At 46.9% G+C, this 25851-nt stretch overlaps 6 protein-coding genes across 8 annotated transcripts; 3 read left to right on the top strand and 3 right to left on the bottom strand.

Annotated features, from left to right (window-relative positions):
- Window positions 1–73: 73 nt before the first annotated feature.
- On the bottom strand, window positions 74–4850 carry Sf3b1 (splicing factor 3b subunit 1). The gene is made up of 3 exons (XM_017156021.3): window positions 4710–4850; window positions 3824–4524; window positions 74–3444 (listed from the first exon to the last, which is right to left on the bottom strand). The coding sequence occupies exons 1-3, from the start codon at window positions 4735–4737 to the stop codon at window positions 139–141; spliced, it is 4035 nt and encodes a 1344-aa protein (XP_017011510.1). The 5' UTR covers window positions 4738–4850; the 3' UTR covers window positions 74–138.
- Window positions 4851–5425: 575 nt separating this feature from the next.
- Window positions 5426–8067, top strand: Nle (notchless protein homolog 1). Its single transcript, XM_017156023.3, has 4 exons — window positions 5426–6471; window positions 6931–7281; window positions 7800–7926; window positions 7991–8067. The coding sequence occupies exons 1-4, from the start codon at window positions 5493–5495 to the stop codon at window positions 8001–8003; spliced, it is 1470 nt and encodes a 489-aa protein (XP_017011512.2). The 5' UTR covers window positions 5426–5492; the 3' UTR covers window positions 8004–8067.
- On the bottom strand, window positions 7948–10238 carry LOC108067133 (uncharacterized). The gene has a single exon (XM_017156022.3). It carries the CDS (start codon window positions 10191–10193, stop codon window positions 8091–8093), a length of 2103 nt encoding a protein of 700 aa, XP_017011511.2. The 5' UTR covers window positions 10194–10238; the 3' UTR covers window positions 7948–8090.
- Window positions 10239–11293: 1055 nt separating this feature from the next.
- uncNacbeta (uncharacterized nascent polypeptide-associated complex beta subunit) lies at window positions 11294–14217 on the top strand. The gene is made up of 3 exons (XM_044395026.2): window positions 11294–11578; window positions 11640–12376; window positions 12629–14217. Exons 2-3 carry the CDS (start codon window positions 11648–11650, stop codon window positions 14057–14059), a joined length of 2160 nt encoding a protein of 719 aa, XP_044250961.1. The 5' UTR covers window positions 11294–11578; window positions 11640–11647; the 3' UTR covers window positions 14060–14217.
- Window positions 14218–14299: 82 nt separating this feature from the next.
- Tspo (Translocator protein) lies at window positions 14300–15296 on the bottom strand. Its single transcript, XM_017156051.3, has 2 exons — window positions 14868–15296; window positions 14300–14801 (listed from the first exon to the last, which is right to left on the bottom strand). Exons 1-2 carry the CDS (start codon window positions 15204–15206, stop codon window positions 14583–14585), a joined length of 558 nt encoding a protein of 185 aa, XP_017011540.2. The 5' UTR covers window positions 15207–15296; the 3' UTR covers window positions 14300–14582.
- Window positions 15297–16232: 936 nt separating this feature from the next.
- rempA (intraflagellar transport protein rempA) lies at window positions 16233–25620 on the top strand. Of its 3 annotated transcripts, none has more exons than XM_017156066.3 (5): window positions 16233–16394; window positions 18180–18778; window positions 19140–21471; window positions 21879–22989; window positions 23727–25620. In XM_017156066.3, the coding sequence occupies exons 1-5, from the start codon at window positions 16248–16250 to the stop codon at window positions 24062–24064; spliced, it is 4527 nt and encodes a 1508-aa protein (XP_017011555.2). In that variant the 5' UTR covers window positions 16233–16247; the 3' UTR covers window positions 24065–25620. The 3 variants fall into 3 exon arrangements, with proteins under 3 accessions (XP_017011555.2, XP_070070837.1, XP_070070839.1); XM_070214736.1 differs by lacking the exon at window positions 16233–16394 and adding an exon at window positions 16783–17000; XM_070214738.1 differs by lacking the exon at window positions 16233–16394 and adding an exon at window positions 17277–17574.
- The last annotated feature ends 231 nt before the right edge of the window (window positions 25621–25851 follow it).

The raw sequence follows: 25851 nt of genomic DNA, 5'->3' as shown, positions 1-25851 counted from the left end.
TGTATAAGCTTTGGTTGGCCGAAGCTAGCTTCCTTTCTTGTTTTCAGATCATTTCCCATCACTTAAAAACCCCTTCTTCGTATAGTTTGGATTTATATATTTGTATCTTAGAGAATCCTACTGCTAGCCGATTAAAACTTAGAGCGTGTAGTCCAGTTCGTACCGCTCGTACTGGTTCTTCGGGTCGTTGGTGATCCGCGGATAGCCGGCAATCAGTGCGTCCTGCCCTCCGATGTACAGAGAGTTGTAGATCTTCCAGTAGACGTCGCGGACTTTCCGAGCGGGATGAAACAGTCCCTGCAGTGTGTATTGCAGGATCTTAATGGGTCCCAGGGAAACCCTCAAACCATCCACAGAATCCATGAAGGCCTGAACGAGATGCGGCGAGGTCTCAAAGATATTGGGCCACACGTAGTTGAGGAGATGCGTCAGCGCATCCTCGCAGCCAAATCCATAGACGCCCAGGGACATGTGCTTAATGGCGGAGCAGGCGGTTTGTCGGTGCACGAGATCTCTGTCCATGAGGGCATCTTCCAGGAGGGGACACACTGCGTATATATAATCCTTGCCCATTTCTCCAATGTATTCGAAGAGGAAAGAGAGCGATTTCAACACTCCATTTTGAACATTCAACTCCGGCACTCGGTACTCGTTCATCAGCGCAGGGAGCACGGTGAAGGGGCGACACGACTCCGCCACTATGGCAATGGCCACCGTGGTGCAGACGCGGTTCTGGCGCTCCTGGACCTTTAAGTTATTCAACAAAGTGGCCAGCACATCGTGCGGACCAATGGCCTTGGCTATGTAGCCAAAGGTGTTGACAGTGGCCCTGCGAATCGCCTTCTTGTGCGCCTTGAGCAGCTCTAAAAGCTCAAAGCAGATGCGCATCCACTCGCGGGCGGAAACATACTCGGGTCCTCGATCGGCAATCCTTCCCACCAGATCGATGCAGTTCTCCTGCACCTTCTCGTGACGATTCTTCAGGATTGGAGTGAGTCGGGGCAGCAAATCCTTGATAGGCGGCGTCATCTTGGTCATGCCAATCACGTTTACAATGGCTTTTAGGGCTCCTAAAATGCTGCCCAGCACTTCGGGGTACTCCTCACCCAGATACTCGTAGAGCACCACGCCCAAATGACCCATTAGCTTCTCCTCCTGGCAGGTCTTCATCACCACGGCGATTCTAGAGATCAAATCCGCCGCCTGCTGACGCACCTTCGCCGATTTGTTGTTCAATCGCCACAAAATCGTTCCGCAAATCTGCGGCAAATAGGGTTTCACTCGCTTGCCCAGCTGATTTACAATGGTTCCAAAGCCATTCAGCATCACCACATCCTCGGTCGTCTGCTCCTGGAAGGCGTACAGTATCCCATCGATGAGCTGCTCTTCCAGGCGGGAATCAATGTCCGCTGCTCCCAGATTTCCCATGATTTTCTCCACCGTCTCCATCACCATTTTCCGGTACTGTTCATTCTCGTCCTTCAAATCATCCACCACGCGATTGATGATCTCCGAGGCGCCCACCTTGTTGGCTATCTCCACGGTGGTGTCCACCAGCTGGCGGTAGTTTCGCCGGTCCAGCGCCATGCGATGGTTCCAGAAGAACTTGAAGAAGTGCGGCAGAATCTCCTCTTTAATGTACTGCGGCTCCACGCCGTCGGTGGCGCAGCATTGCTTGACTACTTTTAGGACAATCTTCTTCATTTCCTCGTCGGGGGATTGGAACTCGCGGATGAGGATCAGCATCACCTCGCGGGTGTAGTAATTGGCGTACTCGGCGTCCATCAGGGGGATCAGATAACCAATGGCTTTCAAGAAGGCAGCTAGACCTTTTCCGCGATGGGTGCGAATACCCTTCCACAAAGGTTTCAGTACGGAGTCAAAAGATTCAATGCCGTATGGAGTGGCTGCCTCTGCAAGAGCGGCAATGGCCAGGGCCGTAATGGTGCGCACCTTCTGCTGTTCGTCCACCAATCCATGTTCTATAATCTCCACGAGAGCCTTGAGATGTGGTAATATGGCACATCCCATTAGGATGGCTATCTGCTGGACAATCTTGATGCCCGTGTGCCGCGCCTGCCACGATTTCTTCGATTTGCAAACGGCTTTTAGAAAGGGCAGAAGGGAAGGTATTCCCAAAGCGGAAGCCACCACGGCAAAGGCTCGAGCTGTGGTGTTCCTCACATACTCATCAATGTTGTCGATATCCGGTCGCATGGTGGAGATCATGGTGGCCAGACCGGCAGCCTTGGCGAGGTTCGAAATGATCTCCCTGCCTTCTATACGCGCATAGTGATCTTCATCGATGAGCAACGGTTCTATGACCACCAGAATCTTGTGCACATAGGGGCGAACCAAATCATCCAGCTTATAGAGAACTCGATCAATAACCTTGACTAAGAGATGCCGCTCCTGATCCTCCAAAGTGGGCGACATGAGCAGCGGGAGAATCTGATTGAACAGCGGACCTGCTCCGAATTCCCTCGCTTTATCAGTAATCTGCCTTAAGGCTGACTTTCTCATCGGTGGCGACCCATTCTTGATGGTCAGCAGCAGCTTCATAATCTTGCGCTCCTTGAGCTCCTCCGGCGACAGGGAATCCTCATTCACATCCACCAGCAGCTTGTCGAAATACTGCGCATCCTCGGGCTTCATGAACGGCAGATTCTGCCCCTTTGGCTGGTTGTCCATGAACTTGGCGTTCTTATCCTCCACCTGGATGAAGAAACCGGCTGGAGTGCCTGCAATGGGCGTCGGTGTGGCCATTAGCTTCCTGCCAGGAGTGCGCAAAGGCACGTAGCCCGCTGGCGGCGGTAGAATCTTGTAGCCAGGCGGAAAGATCTGGTCGAGTTCGTCATCGGTGTAGGGCCTATTCCTCTCGTCAATCTCCTTTTCCCAGCGATACGCCTGCAGCTGCTCCGGCGTCATGGCGGCCAGAGCTCCGGCAGATGGTGTAGCCATGGCCATGGCCTTCACTCCGATGGGCGTGCTGCCTCCTGGCGTCAGCATGGGCGTGGCATGGCCAGGAGTCGCATGTGGCGTCATGCTGGGCGTCATACTCGGTGTCATGGCGCTCGCATTTGTGGGCGTAATCGCGGGCGTCGCATTCGAGGGCGTTTCATCCCAGCGCGAGCGACGTTTGGAGGCCCCTGGGGTGGATTCAATGGAGATGCTCTCCACGCCGCCGGCTCCGCTGCCCGTACGATCTGGTTTCGGGGTCTCGGCCCATCCGCTGTGTCCGGGAGTCTCGCGCTCTGTTTTCGGTGTCTCATCCCAGCGATTCCGCCGCGCAGACTTCTCGTGACCCGGTGTCTCGTGGCCCGGGGTCATCGCGTGAGCCGGTGTGGCGTCCCAGATGCGGGTATTCAGTCCCGGAGTGGCTCCTGGTGTCTCGCTGCCCTTGTGGCCGGGAGTCTCGTCCCAACGATGGTCGCCGGGGGTTTTCTGTTGGAATATAAAAGGGAAAATTAATATTTATACTTTCTTACTTATGAGAAATACCAGGGTTCGGAAAATAACACACTCTGTAAAAAAAGTTATTGACATGTGTGTAAAAAATTGTAGCTTACATATGTTAGAAACATAAATAACACACAGTTTATTTGTGTTATTTACACGACATGTTTTTTACACAACGTGTTTTTAACGCAATGAGTTTTTGACATTAAAAAGTCAGTCACATTGTGTAAAAAACACAAGGTATTTTTCACATTTTAACACTTTTGTTTTTGACACACATGTAAAAAACTTTGCTCACACTTTAAAATACAATTTGCATGTTTTTAACATGTGTGTTAAATTCCGAACCCTGAGAAATACCCACATCTTCCCAGGTGGGCGTGGCGGCGCTGCTGGGCGTGGCCACCTTGGCCGGGATAAAGCTGTCGCTGACCGTTTGGTCCCATCGCCCGCGCTTCCTGCCGCCATCCTTCGGGGCAGCCAACTCCCCATTGGCAGAGGAAGACGAAGAGGATGTGGCGCTCTTGACCAGAGTGCCCTCTTTGGTCTTCTCCAGGATCCTACGCCGCAGTTCGGTCTCCTCTCCCTTGAGCATCTGCTCCCGCATGATGTCCGTGTAGGTGCGGGAGCCCACATCCGGCGTCTTGCCGCCCTCGGCAAAGGGATCCGCGCGCTCCGGCGAGATGATGATGCGCCGCCGCTTCTGGCGGTACTCATCCTCGCGATCGGCGATCGTGGGACGCCTGCGATCCGCCATGGGATCCACATCCTCCTTGCCCTGCGTCACGTCCTTCAGCACCGAAGTGGGCGCCGTGTAGGTGGTGCGCTTCTGGGGCACCGGGAACCCGTCGTCCTCCTCGTCCTCGTCCACCTCCTCCGCATCGTTGGCCGCAATGGAGGTGTTGTAGCCCTCGTAGCGACCCTTCCCCTTGGCCGCCTCATCGTCGTACAGGTCGCTGTCGAAGAAGCCACCGCTGTCCAGGAGTCCCACGCCCGCCGCCGCCGCTGTGGTCTTGGCCAACTCCGTCTTCTTCTCCTGGATCACGCTGATCTGTGCCTCGATGTCTGTGGGGGACAGGGGAAAAGAAAAGCGGTTGAAAATAATTGATTTTCATAAGAGAGATGATGGCCAGGTGAGCCCGAACCGGTTGATTGGATTCCGAGTGTTTAGGTGATCCCGGTGGGTAAACCAAGTTTTCCGCTGTTCCCTTAGAGGGTGGTTAGCCATTGCATGTGTTAATTTCACTCACCTTCATGTGTTCGCGGAATATTTTCCATTTTTTACCAAATTTTATCAAGACGCGTACATGAAAATTCTTTCGATCATAGAGATGAACCTTTTCCGATAGATCGACAGTGGCGACGTAAGTAGCTATTATCGAAATAGCTAAATATGGCGAACAACAAAAATAGCTAGATTTTACTTTGAGATCCAGAAGGGCCAAGTTTTAAAACAGTTGTAAAATTAATTCAAATTTCGTATACATACTCAACCGATTTTAATTAGTTATTTATTTTTTTTTTTTTGAATATTCTGCTTTTATTTTTTTGACCTTTACCTTGAATTCAAGGGGTTCTTTTTACATTTTTTAATATTGATTAATGTGTTATATATATTTAGCAACTACAATTAAGTTCTGTGAACGAACTCATTCAATTTTAATGAGTTATCCATCAATTTTTCACAATATTCTGCTTCTAAAAATCAATCATTATCCGTAAATACAAATTATCAACAAATTATCCGTAAATATATATTATGGGATTACCACCCAGCAACTAAATATATATTATATTTACGGATAATTTGTCGACCTTTAATTTGTATTTAGGGGTTCTTCTTACCTTTTTTAATTTAGATTAATGTGTAATATTTTTTTAACAACTACCTAAATATATTTACAAAAAAAAATCGTGTCACGACACGGCACAGTGGGCAATAATCGATAGCTATCCAGCTGTTTTCCCACCACTAACAGAAAACTCGCGGCACGTGTTTATTTTTGTTTAGACTAATTCAAACGGCCGCGAAGATGTTGGCCAAAAAGCAGAAAATGCAGGTGGAGGCGGACGCAGAGCCCCCGGCCACGCCCCACACGATACAGGCGCGCCTCATTTCGGACACGGGTGAGGAGGCGGGGCCGCCCATCGACCTGCCGGCGGGGATTACCACCCAGCAACTGGGCCTGATTTGCAATGCGCTGCTCAAAAACGAGGAGGCCACGCCGTATCTCTTCTTCGTGGGCGAGGATGAGATCAAGAAGAGCCTGGAGGACACCCTGGACCTGGCCTCGGTGGACACGGAGAACGTAATCGACATAGTGTACCAGCCACAGGCGGTTTTCAAGGTGCGTCCGGTGACCAGGTGCACGAGTTCCATGCCGGGACACGCGGAGGCAGTGGTTTCCCTTAACTTCAGCCCGGATGGAGCGCATCTGGCCAGTGGGAGTGGCGACACCACTGTGCGCCTGTGGGATCTCAACACAGAGACGCCGCACTTCACGTGCTCCGGCCACAAACAGTGGGTTCTCTGCGTGGCCTGGGCTCCGGATGGGCAGCGCCTGGCCAGCGGCTGCAAGGCTGGCTCCATAATCATCTGGGATCCGGAGACGGGGCAGCAGAAGGGTCGCCCCCTGAGCGGCCACCGGAAGCACATCAACTGCCTCGCCTGGGAGCCGTATCATCGCGATCCGGAGTGCAGGAAGCTGGCCTCCGCCAGTGGAGACGGCGACTGCCGGATTTGGGACGTGAAACTGGGCCAGTGCCTGATGAATATCGCAGGCCACACGAACGCAGTGACCGCCGTGCGCTGGGGCGGAGCGGGCCTCATCTACACCTCCTCCAAGGATCGCACCGTGAAGATGTGGCGCTCGGCCGATGGCATCTTGTGCCGCACATTCTCCGGCCACGCCCACTGGGTAAACAACATTGCGCTGAGCACGGACTACGTGCTGCGCACGGGTCCATTCCAGCCGGTCAAGGATCGCTCTAAAGGTCACCTAAATCTGACTAGTAAGATTTCCTTATTTCTTACAGGGTTTGGAATTTAACACACATGTTAAAAGCATGTTAGATTGTATTTTACATTGTGAGCAAAGTTTTTGACATGTGTGTCAAAAACAAAAGTGTTAAAATGTGAAAAATAATTGTTAACACAAACAGCTCACTTGTGTTTTTTGCAAAATGTGTTATTAAGACGACGTGTTTTTCAAGGCATATATTTCTGACTTTTTAATGTCAAAAACTCATTGTGTTAAAAGCACGTCGTGTAAATAACACAAATATACTGTGTGTGTTACTTATATTTCTAACAAATGTAAGCTACAATTTTTTACACACATGTGAATAACTTTTTTGAACTTAACACTTTGACATTTAACATGTTAATAACAAAAGTTTTTTAGAGAATGTGTTATTTTCCGAACCCTGACTTTTTATCCATTTGCACTAATAAAATGGCTTATTTTCCAGCTGAGGAGCTGCAGCAGTCCGCCCTGAAGCGCTACCAGGCAGTTTGCCCGGATGAGGTAGAGTCCCTGGTTTCCTGTTCCGATGACAACACCCTATATTTGTGGCGCAACAACCAGAACAAGTGCGTGGAGCGCATGACAGGCCACCAGAACGTGGTGAACGATGTGAAGTACTCGCCTGATGTAAAGCTGATAGCCTCCGCTTCCTTCGACAAGTCGGTGCGTCTGTGGAGGGCCAGCGATGGCCAGTACATGGCCACCTTCCGGGGTCATGTGCAGGCCGTTTACACGCTAGCCTGGTCGGCGGACTCCCGCTTGATTGTCTCCGGCAGCAAGGATTCCACGCTGAAGGGTGAGATATAAATTAGAGCCCTGCATGAATAGATTCAATGAATTATTTTGAATTTTTTGTTTTACATGAATGAATTAATTAGAATTTTGAGTTTAATAGAATTGAAGAATTTGAATTTTGAGTTTAATAGAATTGAATTAATGAATGGCATGAATTCCGAAAGAACTCAAACGACAATTTCTTTCTTCAAAAGAAAGGCCCAATATTTCGTGATTAAATCTGTTGAATTTTATTTACTAAGCAGTTAACATTGATTTGTTAAAAATTTTCCACTTTTTGTTCTCAAAAGAAAGCACAAAACAAATCTGAAAAATTCAAAAAATTCATAAAAATTATTCATTACTTAATTCAATTCGAAATGAATTAGAAAACATTCAATTTGTTTCACATAGAATTGAATTAAACAAATTAGAAATTTCATGGCATACTATGATGAACCAAAAATTGAATGATTTACGCAGGGCTCTACTATAAATCTGTTTTTTTTTTAACGCATATTCATGGGTTATTTCTTCCAGTTTGGAGTGTGCAGACCAAGAAGCTGGCGCAGGAGCTGCCTGGCCATGCGGACGAGGTGTTTGGCGTGGACTGGGCGCCCGATGGCTCGCGAGTTGCCTCCGGAGGCAAGGACAAGGTTATAAAGCTGTAAGTAATACTAATAGAGACTTAAAGTTTAACAACATTAATTGGTTTATTTTGCATTTTTTAGATGGGCCTACTAGAGACGCATCTTTGTTTTGTACACTTTAAGAAAACACTTAGAAATAAAGGTCCTGAGTAAATGCCTTCGTCTTCTGTTTCGTACCAATCTAAATGCTCTGCTGCTGGATGATCTTGGCAGTTTGCTTGTAGCGACTCTCAAAGGACTCCTGATTTGAGTAGTATGAAGTGGGCACGGCGGACTCGGATTGCAGGGCCTTCTCGGCGGCCACAAATCCTCCGGCGACACACTCATCCAAGCTGCAACCGCGCAGCAAAGCGGTGATGAATCCCGCACAGAAACTATCGCCCGCTCCCGAGACATTCACAATGTTGTGGACCATGGGAGCGGCATAGAAGCGGGTGCAGTGGGGCACCGAGGATTTGCCCACGTCTAGGAGGAGCCTCGCATCGTTTTCCGCATCCCGGCGATAGCTGAGGAGCACGCCGTGGTCACTCAGCGTGGCAATGATGCAGTTGAAGTGGCAGTCGATTTTCTTGATCATTCCCTTCGCCTGCTGGAGGAGTTCCGACTGCGGGAGCTTGGTATCCGGATTCCACTTGATATGTTCCCCCGTAATAGCTTCCGTGATGGTCTTGAGCTCCTGGAGATTGGGCTTAATCAGCCGTATGTTTTTCGTGAGCTCCGGCAGCAGTTTAAACGGTTTACCCGCTATAAACATATCGGTGGGCTCGAAAAACACGGGAATCTTGTACTTTTGCGCCTGCTGCAGGATGCTGGCCATCGCCTGCTCCGAGATGTTGCTGTCCATGACGATGAGCGGCGCCTCGCGGAAGAGTTGGTGGTGCGCCTGCAGGGTTTCGGGCGTGATGCTCTGGTGGATCTCCATGTTGCCCAGGATGAGCTTGCAGTCGCCGAACTTGTCGAAGATCAGCGAGCACAGCGAGGTGCTGTGGCTGTCGGCCAGGATGAGGCCCCGCTGCAGGGCTTTGGGCATCAGCTGGAGCAGCGTCTGTCCCATCTGGTCGTTGCCCACGGCGGAGATGAGGTTCACGTCGCCGTACAGCTTGTAGATGCCCTCGGCGATGTTGCGACCCACTCCGCCGGCCGCCTGTTTGGCCACCGCGGAATAGGTGGCCCCATCCAGCTTCATGTCGCGCTTCTGGTCGTCCACGGTGAAGGAGAGATCTAGAATGGAGGCTCCCACAACGAGGGGTTTTTTATCGATCCTCTTTTGTTCTAAATTCTCTGTTTTTGTGGACTGTTCACTAAGTGAAGCGGCAATTTGGGCCGCCACTTTGGCATTGTTCTTGATCAAAGCTATGTTGGACTGGAGGCTCCTGCCCTCGGTGATCTTGGCAATGGCGGCGAGCAGGAAAGGAGTCACCTCCTTGCCGGAGATGCCCTGTTCTTTGGCCTGGGCACTCGCCACCTGGATGGCCTCCTCTATCTTCGCTTTATCGGCGGCAAACTCCTCGGGAATGGGAACTCCTATCAGCAGACCCGACTCCATTTTCAGTTCCCGCCAGGAGCGTAAGAGTTCCGCCGCCTCCTGGGCACTCTGGAGGTTATAGGGCACCCTACATCCACTGTCACGCGTGTAGAAATCCGGAAAGACGCCGCCGGGACTCGCGTAGCTGGCCACGCACACGCCCTGCGTTTCCAGGTACTCCAGGGTGCGCGGGATGTCCAGGATGGACTTGACGCCGCTGCAGACGACGGCCACGGGCGTGCGTCCCAGCTCGGTGAGATCGGCGGAAATGTCAAAGGTTTCCTGACCATCCCGATGAACGCCGCCAATTCCTCCGGTGGCAAACACACGGATGCCCACGCGGTGGGCAATCAGCATGGTGGCGGCCACCGTGGTGCCACCGCTCTGCCGACGGGACACCACGAAGGGCAGATCCCGGCGGGAGCACTTGATCACCTGGTCGCGCGGCTTCTTGGCCAGCGTGGTGAGCTCCTCGCGCGTCAGGCCCACCTTGATGCGCCCGTCCAGGATGCCAATGGTGGCCGGGATGGCTCCCTGCTCGCGCACCTGCTCCTCCACCGCCAGCGCCGTGAGCACGTTCTCCGGCATCGGCATTCCGTGGGTGATGATCGTGGACTCCAGGGCCACCACCGGCTGCTGGAGCTGCAGCGCCTGCCGCACCTCCGGATGCAGCACGATGTGCTCATGCCGGCGGTGCAGCTGCCGACGCACCAGCCGCACGGCGGGAAACGGAAACAGGACACATCTCCGGAGCAACATCGGAACACCAAATCAACGAGAAACGAAATCAAAACAAATCAAACGCACGCCTGCTGATCCTCTACAGGGATGACCAGCTTTTGGCTATTAATAAATTTGGCGCGTTTTGGCGAGCTTTCTTCATGTTGTGATATAAAGAATTTGTTAGTTTCTTTATAATTACATTTTTTAAAACCTATTTAATTATTAGGTTTTTTACAATGTTTCTTTCATCTAACAATTAACTACTAAGTTTAAAGTTTAATTTATTTAACGCTAAAAAAGTTTATAATTTAACAGCTAGATTTTAGCTATAACTAGAATGAATGTCACCACGTACAACTTTTGATAACAATTAAGCTTTGCGATAGACAGTTATCGGTTTTGACTCGACCGCGAACAATTTGAATTAAAATTAATAAAAAGGGGTGTGTAGAAAGGAATGTTTGTATCGTTTCCAAGTTTATAATCCTTTCTATAATTATAATAAAAAGAGCGAAGGTTAATTTTATGTAAATATCTTAATTAAAATGTCAAAAGTAGGTCGTAAACAATTATTTTTAATATTGTACTAGTTTTTATACCATTGTTTTATTTTATTAATACCGATTCTAATTGCTATACCCATTTCAGAAAATTACTATGCTGGATCACCCGGAACACGACATAATCTTGGCGATAAGTGAAAGAAAGATAAAACTAATAGAAGTTTAATTTAATCATATCTGAATTGGAAAATATGTAAGTGACCATAAATAGATTTAAGTCTAAACCTTATTTAAATGCACTTACTTATTATAATATAAACAAATAATTTTGCAATCTGATATGAAAGGAAACTATGGTTAATATTATTAATTGCAGCTGAATGAAGATACGCATATTACAAAATGCATATTCTCTTCTATAGTTCTCTCTTATCAAAAACATCCCGCATTGCGGGTGATTCTGATTCTGCGAGCGAAACTGGCAGTGAGAAAAGTTCGCGGTCTATTTTGGGGACCCATCCTATAGCATCCCATCCTATAACTATTCCCATCCCATCCCATCGCTTTCCATCCCGAGAGGCGTCTGCGGTTCAACAGCCGCTTGGTTCAGTCGCCTCATGCCGAGAATCCGTATTCCGTTTTCTGTTTTCCACATAAACTAAAACTGAAGAGCATCGGCTATTGGAGCTATTTTTAAGCACTGGGGCGACATTTTTCTTGTTTTCTCCCCGATTCGCCTGCGAAAACACACAAAAATTCGCAAAAAAAAAGAGCAAGCCGCCAGATATATTAATAAAAGCAGCGCTGCTTCTACGTGGGATTCGGTGGATTGGTTGGGTTCTACTGAAATCACTGCATTCGTGATTTCGCCCGTGGAGTTGCACATCGTCTGTCTCTATAGCTGGCTGAAAGAGTAAGGTGACTTGGTTATATATATGGTATTTTATGTAATATATAATAGTAATAAATCTACTCACAGATTGCAAGATGAATGTGGAGAAGCTGAAGCGCCTGCAGGCCCAGGTGAGGATCGGGGGGAAGGGCACTCCGCGGCGCAAGAAGAAGGTCATGCACCAGACGGCGGCCACCGATGACAAGAAGCTGCAGAGCTCCCTGAAGAAGCTCTCGGTCAGCACGATCCCGGGCATCGAAGAGGTGAACATCATCAAGGACGACCTGACCGTGATTCACTTCAATAACCCCAAGGCGCAGGCCTCCCTTTCGGCCAACACCTTCGCCGTCACGGGTCACGGGGAGACCAGGAAGGTCGTGGAGATGCTGCCCGACATCCTGCCCCAGTTGGGCCAGGAAACGGTCGTCCAGCTGCGCATGTACGCCAATGCCATGAACAATCAGAAGGGTGGAGCAACGGGAGAAGGCCCCATTCCCGCCGAGGAGGATGACGATGTGCCGCAGCTCGTCGGCGACTTCGATGAGGTGGCCAAGGTGGAGGCCACCAGCAAACCGGCGGAGCAGGCACCCAAGGATTCGGTGGATAGCAAGCCAAAGGATAAGCAACAGCCGAAGAAGGACCAAAAGCAGCCGCAGAAAGCACCGGAGAAACCCAAGGAGAAGCAGGAGAATAAGAAGGGTCAGCAGGGCAACAAGGATAAGGCTGATAAGGGAAATAAGAACAAGGATCAGGCCAAGGCTCCTCAGCCAGCTCCTCAGGCCAACAAGGAAAAGACACAAGCTGCGGAGGCTCCCAAGCAGGAAGCTCCCAGGCAGGAACCCAAAAAGCAAGAACAGGCAAAGCAGGAAGCTATAAAGCAAGAACAGCCAAAGCAGGAACTTCCAAAGCAAGAACAGCCAAAGCAGGATCTTCCTAAGCAGGAACCCAAAAAGCAAGAACAGCCAAAGCAGGAACCTAAAAAGCAAGAACAGCAAAAGCAGGAACCTAAAAAGCAAGAACAGGCAAAGCAAGAACAGGCAAAGCAGGAACTTCCACAGCAGGAACCTCCCAATCAGGCTCTTCCAAAGCCAGCGGTAGAGGCAAAGAAGGAACAAATCAAACCTGTTGACCAGAAGATTGAAACCAAGGCGGTGGAACCAAAAGTGGAGCAGGCCAAGCCCGCTGAGCAGAAAGTTGAGTCACCCAAACCGACTGAGAAACCCAAGCAGATTGAGCAGCCCAAAGTCATTGAACCAAAGGTGGAACAGCCAAAACCAACTGGACAACAAGTGGATCAGAACACCCAATTAAAACCCACTGAAACGAAGGTGGAGCAACCGAAGATTGAGGTTAAACCAGAGGAGCCAAAGCCCGAACCGGCGAAGGAGACGCCAGGAAAGGCGGCCACTCCACCGGCCGTCCAGACTCTAGCTCAGATCGTGGCCTCCGAGCCACCTAAGCAGGCCAATCCTCCAGAGAAACCAGCCGTTGAAGTGGCAGCGGCTCCTAAAATTGAAGAACAGAAAAAGGAGTCGCCTCCTCCAGCCAAGTTGGAGCCAACGACGCCTCCAGCTGCACCTGTGGCCACTGCTGAGCCTACCAAGAGTGCTCCCAAACAGGATTCTCCTCCAAAGAGTGCTACCAAACAGGATTCACCACCAAAGAGTGCTCCCAAACAACCCTCACCTCCCAAGAACACCCAGGATAAGCCCATTGCAACGGAGAAACCAAAGCAGAAGACTCCTCCGCCAGCCAAACAGGTTACTCCGCCAGCTCCAGAAGCTATCAAGGCGCCAGCACCGGAAGTTTCCAACGCGCAGATTACTCAGGCACCACCGAAGCCACAGGATCAGGCTGCCAAACCAGAGACGCCATCAGTTCCCGCTCCGGCCACTCCTGCCGAGGCGCCATCCCCCTTGGCTCCCTCCACTCCGCCCTCGACTCCCACCTCTGTGCCACCTTCTGCAGCTGCTGTGACTCCACCATCTCCCGCTGCAGTCACTCCGCCGTCGCCTGCAGCAGTTACTCCGCCCCAGAAACAGGCTCCTGCTGCCCAGGCCCCGAAGAAACAGGAGGCAGGAGGACCGAAGCCAAAGCAGCAGCAGCAACCGGCTCAAAATAAACCACAGCAGGCGCAGAAGCAGCCACCAGGAGGAGCAGGAGCAGCTGGAGCAGGAGGAAACAAGCCGCAGCAGAAGCAGCCACCCAATGCCAATGCCACTGCCAAGCCAGCTGTGGCTCCGAAGCCAGCTCAGCCGGCAGGGAAACCAGCTAATGCAGCCCCAAAGGCACCAAATCAACAGCAACAGCAGGGAAAACCAGCCAACAAGGCTTCTCCTCCCAAGCAAACGGGACCAACTGGAGGACAGCAGAAGCCGGCGGCGAACTCCCCGAAGGCCACGCCCTCTCCAAAGGCGGGAGGCTCCCCGAAACCCGCCACCCCGAAGGCGGGAACCCCTCCCAATCCCAATCCCAATCCCTCTGCCGCCCCTGGAGGCCCCAATTGATCCCCTTTCTCATCTCTTTTTCAATCGGCTCCCTTGCATTTCGAACTTGCGCGCATTTTCAGACTCTCTTTTCGACTTTGTTAATCTCTCTCTTTTAATACCAGGTACTAACAGTTTTTTGATAATTTGTGCCCTTTACTTTTTTCAATAAAATTATAATTTACAAAAACTGTTATTTTATTTTAAATCTAATGAAATATATTAAATTTTAAATTTGTGGTAATGGAATACTAATTTTAAGGTCGTATTGGAACCTTTTTATTTTTATTGTAAATTCCCCTATGATTTGTTCTATAACTTCTTGGAGGAAGTATTAAATAATTTAGATTTTTTAAGTAACACATAGCATACATATAATTTGGAATTCTTCCATTGATGATAACATTCTTTGAATTTACCGCTCATTTTCAGGCACTTTATAACGATATCTTATCCAACTTCGTAGCCCTGGTTCGATAAGTTCTAAAGCCCATGACATATTGTGCGAAACAAACTTAAAACTATGGGATTTCGGCCTTCCGGCCTAATTGGCCTTGGCATGACCACTGCCCGAGGGCTTCTCCTCCTCCAGGGGCTTCTTCTCCTCGGGATTCAGCTTCCAAATGGAGTAGTTGAGGGCGGTGGCGAATCCCAGCCAGGCGAGGTAGGGTACAAAGAGCAATCCGGCGGTCTTGTTAACCTTGTAGAACAGAACCCCACAAATTCCAGCGGCGCCAGTGAGTGCGACTATGTCAATAAGCCCCTGATGGATGGAAGTGGATTAGATATAGGTATATAACTTGTAACGATGATATCACCGGGTACTCACGCCCTTGATATTGTGCTGCCCGAAGAAGATGGGCGTCCAGGCCCAATTGAGGGCCAATTGGGTTCCGTAGGCGATGAGGGGCAGCCTGGCCGCCTCCCCCGAGAATCCTCCGCCGTCGCGCCAAACCAGATAGGATCCATAGCCCATTCCCGCGTACAGGGAGATCCACATCGGAGCAAACACAGCATTGGGCGGCTTGAAGGAGGGGAACTTGAGCTTGGAGTACCAGCTCTCCAGGTGCTTCCTGGTCAGCCGCCCATTGTAGATCCCACCCAGATTCGGGAGGATTACCGCACCGGCGATACGGAGAATGTTTCCAGCACACGGACGATCAGCCATTTTCGGAGTTTGCACTGCAAATGAATCGCAATATCGGGGAGCGTTCTGCTTTGCCCGTTTTGTTTGCCGCTGATTTCATTCGACTGCACGAGTATTGCGTGTTCACGGGGCGAATACGCGATGTGCGATTGTGTGCGTAAGATAAGGGGGGACCGTTTAGCACTTTTCAAGCTAAATTTTTAAGTTCAGTTTAAATAAAATAATTTAGTAAACTAAAAACCACTGTGCGTATTATTTATATTTTATTATTATTTATTTAATATTATTTGTATTATACTTATTCCTGTCCTTATATGTGGAACATTTAATACAAGTTGAACATTTTTATTTAACTTTTATTTTGTAGCTATTTTTTAGGGTTGTTTTTCCGGTTTTTTTTTGGCTTTGGAAAGGTAGACTTTCTCAACACTCATTACCTTAATTGTTAAGAGAGTCACATGCGTAGAAGGGGACTACAAAAATAATTATCAAAGCTAGTATGATGTAATGGGCTTGGAATTATTGTTAACTAATGTTTAAAAGTGTTTAAATTTGATTTAAAATAATGTGAATATCGTAATAATATTCGATATTTTGGAATTTTTAAAGTGCCCGAATCACCCTGTGGATTAGCACGTATGACAAAAACCGTTAACATTCAAAAGTAAGAAATTTCCATCTGAAAGGTAATTCTTTTATTTGTTGTTTACGACCTGCAATTGGAATTTATTCTTCAGAAAGTACAGATGATTTTGTTTTCTACGAAATAACGTAAAGTGGACTTAATAGCAATTGAAACTGTATATTTATCTCTGCCTTGATAAGTTTAGTACTCATAAAGCAAATAAATAGATTTGTTGCCCAACGAATTTATGGTGAAATGAAACTGCTTTATTTATTTACACTCTTTTGTATTCCTCAGGTGCCTGAAAATACACCAAATGCCGGCTGTCGCCTTTATTTTGGAGCAACCAAGGCAACCGTTGCTAAGGAAACAAATTTTCACTGTGTTTTGGTTCCTGCCGGAAAAGTTCAGTTTCATTGCAGAAAAGGACCATTAAGATGACACTGTATTTCGACACGAAAATAGAGTTTCTGGACTCGGATGCAGTTAGCACCATCAGCAGTTGGCATCCCAGTGAGCCCCTATTCGCAGTGGCCTCTTTCAGTCCCGAAAGAGGCGGTTCCGTTACCATATTTGCGGATACGGTGAGTTTTTATATCGGCGGAATACCTTCCATAACAGATTCACACAAAAATAGGTACTAAGCACGATGTACTATATATGTATTTATAAATTAAATATTACTTTATTATTACTTTAACCAAGTTTGCCAAATTAGGAAAAACATACTTTAAATTCCATGTAACATTTAAATTAAAGCAAACTAGTAAACAAAATAATAGAAAATTCCAGAAGGCCTTTAAAAAAAAAGTATGTAACAACTCTTTTTTAGGGTTTCTGAAAAAAATAAATATTTAGATCAAACTACCTTTGACAACAAAAAAAATCGTCCGAATTGACAGGTAAAAGTTTTCGTTAACGATGTCCTGTCCAGAGAGATTTAGTTGCAATAGGCCTTTGGTCGAGGTAAGACCTACTCCGTAACTAAATATTAAAAATATAATAAATTGCAAAGTGCATACGAATATAAAAAGTGGTAACTACATTAAAAAATATAAAGTTTACAAGTCTTTTACACTAACACTTTTACAATAATCAAAAGTGTAAAAAAAGTCGTAATGATATGATAAAAAGTGGCCTAAACGAAACTCTCTATAGAAATAACCAGTTTTAAAGTGCCTTTGGTTGAGGTAAGTTCTACAGCCTAATATAATAAAAATATGAAAGCCACAAAAAATAAACACAATACAATATTAATATTAATTAAAAGTGAAAAATACCCTAAGCAAAACTCCATATACCTACACATCATCAGTTTTCTAGTCTCAAGCTAAAATCATTTAAATGGCATTACAAAAAAAGAAATTAAATTGAATTGCAATCAAGTTACCTTTGAAATTAGTATCATACGAAAATGACAGGTGAAAAGTTTTTTAACGAAATTCCGTATAAAGAGAATTAGTTTCAAAGGTTCTTTGGTCAGGACAAGTACTAATTACTAAATCAAATATTAAACAATAAAAAGTGAAATAAAGACCTCGAACAAACAATAAAAATTTGTCACAAACAACAAATCTATAACATTTTGTACACTTAAATGTTTTACAAATAAATGTGAACAACTAGGGAACAATTTACCTTACAAATTAAAATCGTACAAAAGTGACAGGTAGAGTGTTTAATTAAAATCCAGAATGACAACTAAAAGTGACGTGAAACAAATTCTGTTCAGAAAGTTTTAGTTTCAAAGGACTTTCGGTAGAGGTAATTACTACTCTCTTATTAATATAACTATTAAATAGGAATATTGCTAAATACCTAAAACAATCAAGTGATTAATACTCCAACCATATTTTAGAATTGGAATCAAGTTACTATTGAAGTTAGTATCATATGGAAATGACAGGTGAAGTTTTCTTAATACAATTTCGTATAGAGAGAATTAGTTTCAAAAGTGCTTTGGTACGGAGAAGTACTAATTATAATATTAAACAATAAAAAGTGAAATAAAGCGCTTGAACAAACAATACAAATTTGTCGCAAACAACAAATCTATAACATTTTGTACACTTAAATGTTTTACAAATAAATGTGAACAACTAGGGAACAAGTTACCTTAGAAATTATAATCGTACAAAAGTGACAGGTGGAGTGTCTAATCAAAATCAAGTATGGCAAATAAAAGTGACGTGAAAAAAATTCTGTTCATAAAGTTTTAGTTTTAAAGGACCTTTGGTCAGGGTAATTACTACTAATTAAAATATTAAATATGAAAATTGCTAAATACCTAAAACAATTCCTTAATATTCCTTATTAATATTTCTTGGTATACAAATTTGAGTAGTTCTATAGTCTATCACATTTTCCAGGGTGAACCGCAGCGCGATGTAACCTATCCGGTGCACGCCACCTCGCAGGCAACTGCGCTGTGCTGGCATCCGGAGAAGGCGCTCCTGGCCAGTGGCTGGGAGCACGGCGACATCCACGTGTGGTTCGCCGGCCACCGGGAGTTCGCCAGCGTGAATGCTCCGCACAAGGCGGCCATTGTCCTGCTGCAGTTCAGCGAGCAGGGCGGCAGGATGGTCACGGCGGATGCGATGGGTCTGGTTACCGGATGGCGCTGCGACGGTCAGTACCAGTTCCTGACAATGTTCTCGCACGATCTGCGCGAGGTGCTGCTGCTCATCTGTTTCCGGCGCACCGTGGAGAGCGAGGTGCGCGAGGAGATGGCCAGTTTGGCCAAGGCGGCGGTGGCCGGCGACGAGAATGCCCTGGACACCCTGACCAACTGGAGGCCGCGGACGGCAGCGCGCAGCATGACGCACTCGGGAGTGCGGGACAACCACTGCTTCTACGCCTGCACCCAGGGTGGAGTGGTCTACTACATCAACCAGGGAGGCGCCTGCGTCGAGGTGATGAAGTGCGGCTCCCTGCCGCCCATTGTCCAGATGTTGTGGCACCCAAAAAAGTAAGTCCTTAGAATACGGATAGAAAAATAACGATATTTTCACAATATTGTATCGATAATTTCGATGTTTTCAAAGATATTTTCGATATTTTAACAATATCATATATATATAATCGAGGTTTTCAGGAATATTTTTGATATTTTAACAATATCATATCTATAATATCGATGTTTTCAAGAATATTTTCGGTATTTTAACAATATCATCATGTTCATGAATATTTTCGATATTTTAAAAATATCGTATCTATAATTGATGTTTCAAAGAAAATTCATCGGAAATATCGATAATTTCGATATTTTTCAAACTATACCTAGAATATGAGGTGCAAACCCTATCAAACCCTACCTTTTTCTAAAGGGACGCTGTCATTTGCCTGATGGAGGACCTCACAGTCACCCTATTTTTAGTGGAATCCACTGGGATTCTCACGGAACTGGACAGAGTGAAGATGAGCGGAAGGGGCGGAGGACGACATGGAGGCATCGCCTGGTCCGGAAACTCCCTGGCCATCATCACAGGCGATCTGTTCGTGCGCATTTGGGACATCGAGAGGAGTGACAATTACCTGTTGAAAATGGATCTGCCGAGCAACAACCATATAGGCTCATCCCTGACCAGTTTGAGCAATGGCACCATGTCCTCCTCGAACCAATTCTTCAGCCACGACAGCAGCGAGAGCAGCAGTGTGCCCCGCAAGACGCCGAAGTATGGCCAACTGAATGGGGAGATCTTCACCTGCCTGGCCTACAGTTCCACTGCTCAGACTCTGTGTGCCGGCAGCTCGCAGGGGAATCTCTTCACCTGGAAGAGGAGCAGCAGCCGACTGGTGAGTGCTCCCGAGGATGCCTGGCAGCTGACCAATGTATCCTCTGTGCGCGGAGCCATCCGGAGCTGCGAGTGGGGATTTAATGAGCTGGCCAAGCCCTGCATGCTGGTCAACTGCCTGTCCAATGTCTATATGCTGAAGGAGCAGCCTCTGCTGGCTGTTCATACGAGGGATCTCTGGGCTGTCCAGAGATCGGCCAAATCGGTGCAGTTGACGCACTGCAGCGGCAGGGAGACCACTGTGCAGTCAGAGTTCCCAGTCACCGCGATGGCCTTAAACGATCTGAGTCTGGTGATGAGCAACGGCAGGAGCATTTCATCCTACAGCCTCCAGAAGGTGGAGAAGAGCCTGGATGAGTTCGACGAGATACTGGAAACGGTGGAGAGCAGTGCTCCACCCACAACGGAAACTCCTACAGCGACTCCTTTGAGTGTGAAGCTCCTCCAGACCTTTCCCGCTGAATGCCTGTCCCTGGATCTCTATAACCAGAACATATTCTGCCTCGCCAGCAGCGATATCATGGTCTACTCCGTGGGTGGAGTGGTGCTCCATAGGATACAACCCAGCGACATTGAAGGAAAGATCATCGGAATGGATTTGAGTGGCTGCTATCTCTCGGTTTTCACCATGAATGGCTATGTGAAGGCCTACGATGTTTCCCGACACGATCCCAAGTTGCTGTTTCCCAGCAAATCGGGACATGACATCTTTGATGACTTCGGGGAGTTCATCCTGGTCAAGTGTAACAGCTTGGGAAGCCATTTGGCAATGGTGATAGCCAGCAGCAATTTCACCCCCATATCTGGACTATTCTGCTGGGATTTTGAGCGCAACAACCTCTTTGAATATGGTTTCCTCGAGGAGGAGGCGACTCTAAGTTCTAAAAAGGACATCTCTTCATCTAGCCTGCCGGTGAGGATCTTCTGGGATGCCGAGGAGCCGCGACTCCTGGCAGTGGAGGTCAAGTCGATGATGCAGAAGAACTCTCCACCCCAGAAGAACTCCCAACCCAGTCACTTTGTTCAGTCAAAGATCTTGCTTTTATTTTACTCGGAGAAGGGAAGCCTCAATGTTCTGGAATCGCAGCCCATGAGTCCGGGCTCCCAGCTGCTCAATCTCTGCGTGCCCAACGTGATCCGCCTGAAGATCAATGCGATGGAGGAGCAACCCCTTCAGGACTTTGTGGATCTGCAGCAATGCGATCCGGTTACCAGGAAGCAGGTCCTGAACTTCAGTCTCTATGTGGCCGAGGGAAACATGGATCTGGCCTACCGCAGCATTCGATCCATTCAATCGAAGGTGATCTGGACCAATCTGGCCAAGATGTGCGTGCACACGAATCGCCTGGACGTGGCCAAGGTGTGCATGGGCCACTTGGAGCAGGCCCGATCCGTTCGTGCTCTGCGGCAGGCCATCGAGGATGACGACCTGGAAACGGAGGCCAAGGTGGCCGTTCTGGCCATTGAACTGGGGATGATCGAGGAGGCCAAGGATCTGTATCGCCGCTGCAAGCGCTTCGATTTGCTCAACAAGCTTCTCCAGTCCATTGGTCATCTGGAGGAGGCACTACAGCTGGCCGAGACGGAGGATCGGATCCACTTGAAGCACACCTACTACCAGAAGGCCCAGGAGCTGCGGGAAAGGGGCGATATCAAGGGAGCTCTGGAGTACTTTGAAAAGACCCAGAATCCGGCGCAGAATATCACGCAGCTGCTGCTCGAAAATCCGGCGGCCATGAAGCGCTACATCCAGACCACCAGCGATCCCAAGCTGCTCAAGTGGTGGGGCCAGTACATCGAGAGCTCCGGGGACATGGACGCCGCCCTGGCGGTCTATCACAAGGCGGAGGATTGGTTCTCGCAGGTGAGACCTATAAGAGTAACTTGAACAGAAAAAGGAACGATAAGAGATCAGATTGATATGTGCTGGCCAACTTAATATTTTCTAAAGTTCAAAGATCATATCAAAATGATTATATTATAATGATTAATCTTATTTACATTTTCTGTGCAAAAAATACTAAATAAGGTAGAAATGAAGTTATTCATATCATTTTGATATGAATAAAGATTATATTAATCCTTTTTACATTATTTGATAAAAAAATACCAAAATTGGTATTCTTTTAATCTGATTAAATATCATGTTGAATCTTTAGTTTGGGATAAATCATATCCGCTTTTTATTGATATGACACAAGGTAGAAATTATCCTATTTCATATCAATTCTGTTTAAAGATTACAATATTAAACCCCTCTTCTTTCTCCAGGTCAAGATCCTCTGCTACCTGGGCAAGATCTCCAAGGCGGACGCGATTGCCAGGCAGTCGGGAGATCGGGCGGCCTGCTATCACCTGGCGCGGCACTACGAGAACGTGGGCAAGTTCCAGGAGGCCATCATGTTCTTCACGCGCGCCCAGACCTTCAGCAACGCCATCCGCATCTGCAAGGAGAACGACTTCCAGGAGGAGCTGTGGACGGTGGCCAGTTCGTCGAGGCAGCGGGACAAGGCCATAGCAGCCGCCTACTTCGAGGAGTGCGGCAACTTCAAGCACGCCGTGGAGCTCTACCACCGGGCCGGGATGCTCCACAAGGCGCTGGAGATGGCCTTCGAGTCCCAGCAGCCGGAGATCCTGGAGATCATTGCCTCCGATCTGGTGCCCGAGTCGGATGCCGAGTTGATCAACCGCTGTGCGGACTTCTTCTGCAGCATCGAGCAGTTCCAGAAGGCGGTGCATCTGCTGGCCAAGACCAGGCATCTGGAGCGATCGTTGGGCATTTGCCTGGAGAAGGGCGTGCCGGTGACCGAGGAGCTGGCCGAGATGCTCACCCCGGAGAAGGGCGAGTTCGAGGAGGCGACGCGCGTCCACATCCTCGTGCAGTTGGGTGAGTTGCTGCAGCAGCAGGGCGACTACCACAGTGCCACCAAGAAGTTCACCCAGGCGGGCGATAAAATTCGCGCCATGAAGAGTCTCCTGAAGTCGGGCAACACGGACAAGATCATATTCTTCGCCAATATGTCCAGGCAACGCGAGGTCTACATCATGGCAGCCAACTATCTGCAGGCGTTGGACTGGCAGTCGGATGCCCAGGTGCTCAAGCACATCGTGACCTTCTATACCAAGGGGCAGGCCTTCGATTCGCTGGCCAACTTCTACGCCATCTGTGCCCAGATCGAGATCGAGGAGTTCCAGGACTACGGCAAGGCCCTGACCGCCATGCAGGAGGCCTCAAAGTGTCTGGAGAGGCTCAGCCACGCCCAGCACGTCTACAACAACCTGCAGCGAACGGTGGCGGATGTCAAGGCGATCCTGGAGATCCAGCAGGCGTTGCGGGAAGGCGATCACCAAATGGTCATTGGATCCTGCCGCAGCATGCTAAGTAAGTCGGTGCTCCCCTATAATAACATTATTTGTATTTGTTTAGATTGTACTGAAATCTATTTCCTACAACACTTAAGACATTCCAACTCAAAAAGCTTTAAATCAATTAGTTTCAATTTTGTACACATGTTCAAAATAACTGCTTATGCAAGGGATTTTACATCTAATATTTATTTTAAAAATATTTTAATTTTAATTATATTCTTCAAAACCTAAAAATGTATTAACTTTTTAGTTACTTTCTTAGTTAAAAATATAGCTTCAAATGTTATTCTTTTGAATTCAAAATGACTAACTGCTTAAGCAAGGGATTTCAAATCTTGTAATTATTTTAAAGATATTTTAAGTTTATTTTATTCAATATCTAAAAATGAATTACTTGCTAACATTTTTCAAATACAATATGCCAAATATAGCTTAAAATATAATTCTTTTGCAATGGTTCCCTAAAACCCACTGATTACTTTGGGTTTTTGGGATACACTTATTATTTGTAATTTATTATTAATGTATCATAAGTTCTTACGAATAATTCTTTCCATTCTAGTTAAATATCTAAAAATTAATTAACTTTTTTGTTACTTGCTACAATATGCCCAAAATACATAGCTTAAAATATTCTTTTGAATTGTTTCCCAAAAACCCACTGATTTCTTTAGGTTTTTGGGAAACAATTATTACTTGTAACTTATTATTAATTTATCATCAATTCTTATGATATATATTCCATTCCAGTTAAACCGGAACTGCCGCCCATTCGTCATGCCCACATCCTGTCCATGCTGGTTCGGGCACTGGTCTACGCCAAGGATTATTCCGAGGCGGGAAAGGCATTGAAGCAACTGGCCGTCAAGGACAACACATGGAGCTCCTCGGGACTTTTAGATCGCGGCATTGTGCACAGAATTGCCCAGGAATGCGACTTGGACTTTGATCTCATCTGGAATTCGGGACGCCAGGTGACCGCCTCCACCAGCGGCACTGCCGCCACTGGAATGAGCAGCACCTCTGCCATGACGACCAGTGACGATGACGAGGCCGATGACGAGGAGATCACCGAGGAGCTGCATTAGATGATTCAATCTGCGAGCGATGCAGAACTAGTCACGGCCCTGTTTATTCCGCAGAGGCGGTGTAAAGTGTAAATAAGCTAAGCAAACGCCATGAAAAGGTACAATATTAGCTAATGAAGAAAAAGGAATAGTCCAGAAAGCCTGAGATCTCAGCTGAAGTTCCTTATAAGCCGATATATTCCCATTACTAGAGGCATTTCAACTGGCAAGAGTCGGTTATTATAACTAAGAATAACTGAATATATAAACTATAATAATCTGAGGCAAGTTTTCGGAGTACACCTCTCACGACGGTACTTCTCACAGTCCACCAGAACTACATGAAATGTTCCAGCAGGGAAATGTTCTCTGTGGAACACTTACTGTCGGGAATAGTCCATGTTTTCTGGTGGACTGTAATAGGTGCTTCGCGAGATGTGTACACCACGAATTTGCAGCAGAGGGATTTCCCCTACTTATAACAAAGAATTACTGATTAAGTCGGTAAGAGTCGGTTATTATAACTAAGAATAACTGAATGTATAAACTATAATACTCTGAGGCACGTTTTCGGAGTACACCTCTCACGACGGTACTTCTCACAGTCCACCAGAACTACATGAAATGTTCCTTCAGGGAAATGTTCTCTGTGGAACACTTACTGGCGGGAACAGTCCATGTTTTCTGGTGGACTGTAATAGGTGCTTCGCGAGATGTGTACACCTCGAATTTGCAGCAGAGAGATTTCCCCTACTTATAACTAAGAATTACTGATTAATTAATAACTCATAAATTGTCATGATATATGGCATGTTTTCGGAGTACATCTCTCGCGACGGTACTCCTAACAGTCCACCAGAACTAAACCGGATACTTCGGCAGGGAAATGTTCTCTGGGGAACAATTCCTTGCGGAAGCAATCGGTTTCTTCTGGTGGACTGTGAGAGGTGCTTCGCGAGATATGTACACCTCGAACATGCAATAATTCAGCGAATAATATGATATAATAACATGACTACTTGTTGGTATTACGCCCTAGGGGAAAGCACCCTTAATGTAAATGAACCTGTAACACCGTAACAACGTTCAAAGTTCTCAAACAAAGCTGAATGGGGAATATACATATATGGAAGTATTTCGCCACATTACTCACAGCTATCAGTTTATGAATGAACTATATACGATACGATATAAGACGCCCTAGTAAAAGCTTTCCGTAAAAAAATGAACGGTGGGTTCAAGTGACGTATGGACGTCACATCAAAACAAATATAAACAGCGATATGGATTTGGATCGGCATATCTGCCGGCGCCAGCGAAAAAGAGAAAGAGAGCGGACCATCGGATTGGATCGGATCGGCATGAATCACTTGCCCAAAAGCGTACTCTCCTCAGCTATGAAATCAGAAGCGTTTCCAGGAAGCCGGCGGAACTCAAACAAGCCTAAGAGCAATTGCAAGCTGATATGAGCCGAATCGAAAAACGTCACCGTAATAAGCACGTCAAACAATTGGATATTTTGTGATTAAAAAATTAATAACCATATATGGGATAATCTTGTTTTTAAATATAGTTTTCAAGCAATCAAAAAATATCAGCAATTTGAAATAATTTTGTTTTAAAATTAAGATTAAATTTAAGTATTTATAGAAATACAATGTAATCATTTGTATTTTTATATCTGATCTTTGAGCAAATATAAGCGGCCTTTTTTTTGTTATTAAAAAATAAATTTCCGTATATAGGGGAATCCATAAAATACTGGTATTTTAAATTGGTAAATATTTGTTAGTAATAATTAAAAAATG

This window comes from Drosophila takahashii, chromosome 2L (genome assembly GCF_030179915.1).
Source record: "Drosophila takahashii strain IR98-3 E-12201 chromosome 2L, DtakHiC1v2, whole genome shotgun sequence".
Lineage (NCBI taxonomy): Eukaryota > Metazoa > Arthropoda > Insecta > Diptera > Drosophilidae > Drosophila > Drosophila takahashii.
The sequence above is the reverse complement of the archived record's forward strand: the minus strand, read 5'-3'. Positions and strand labels throughout refer to the sequence as shown.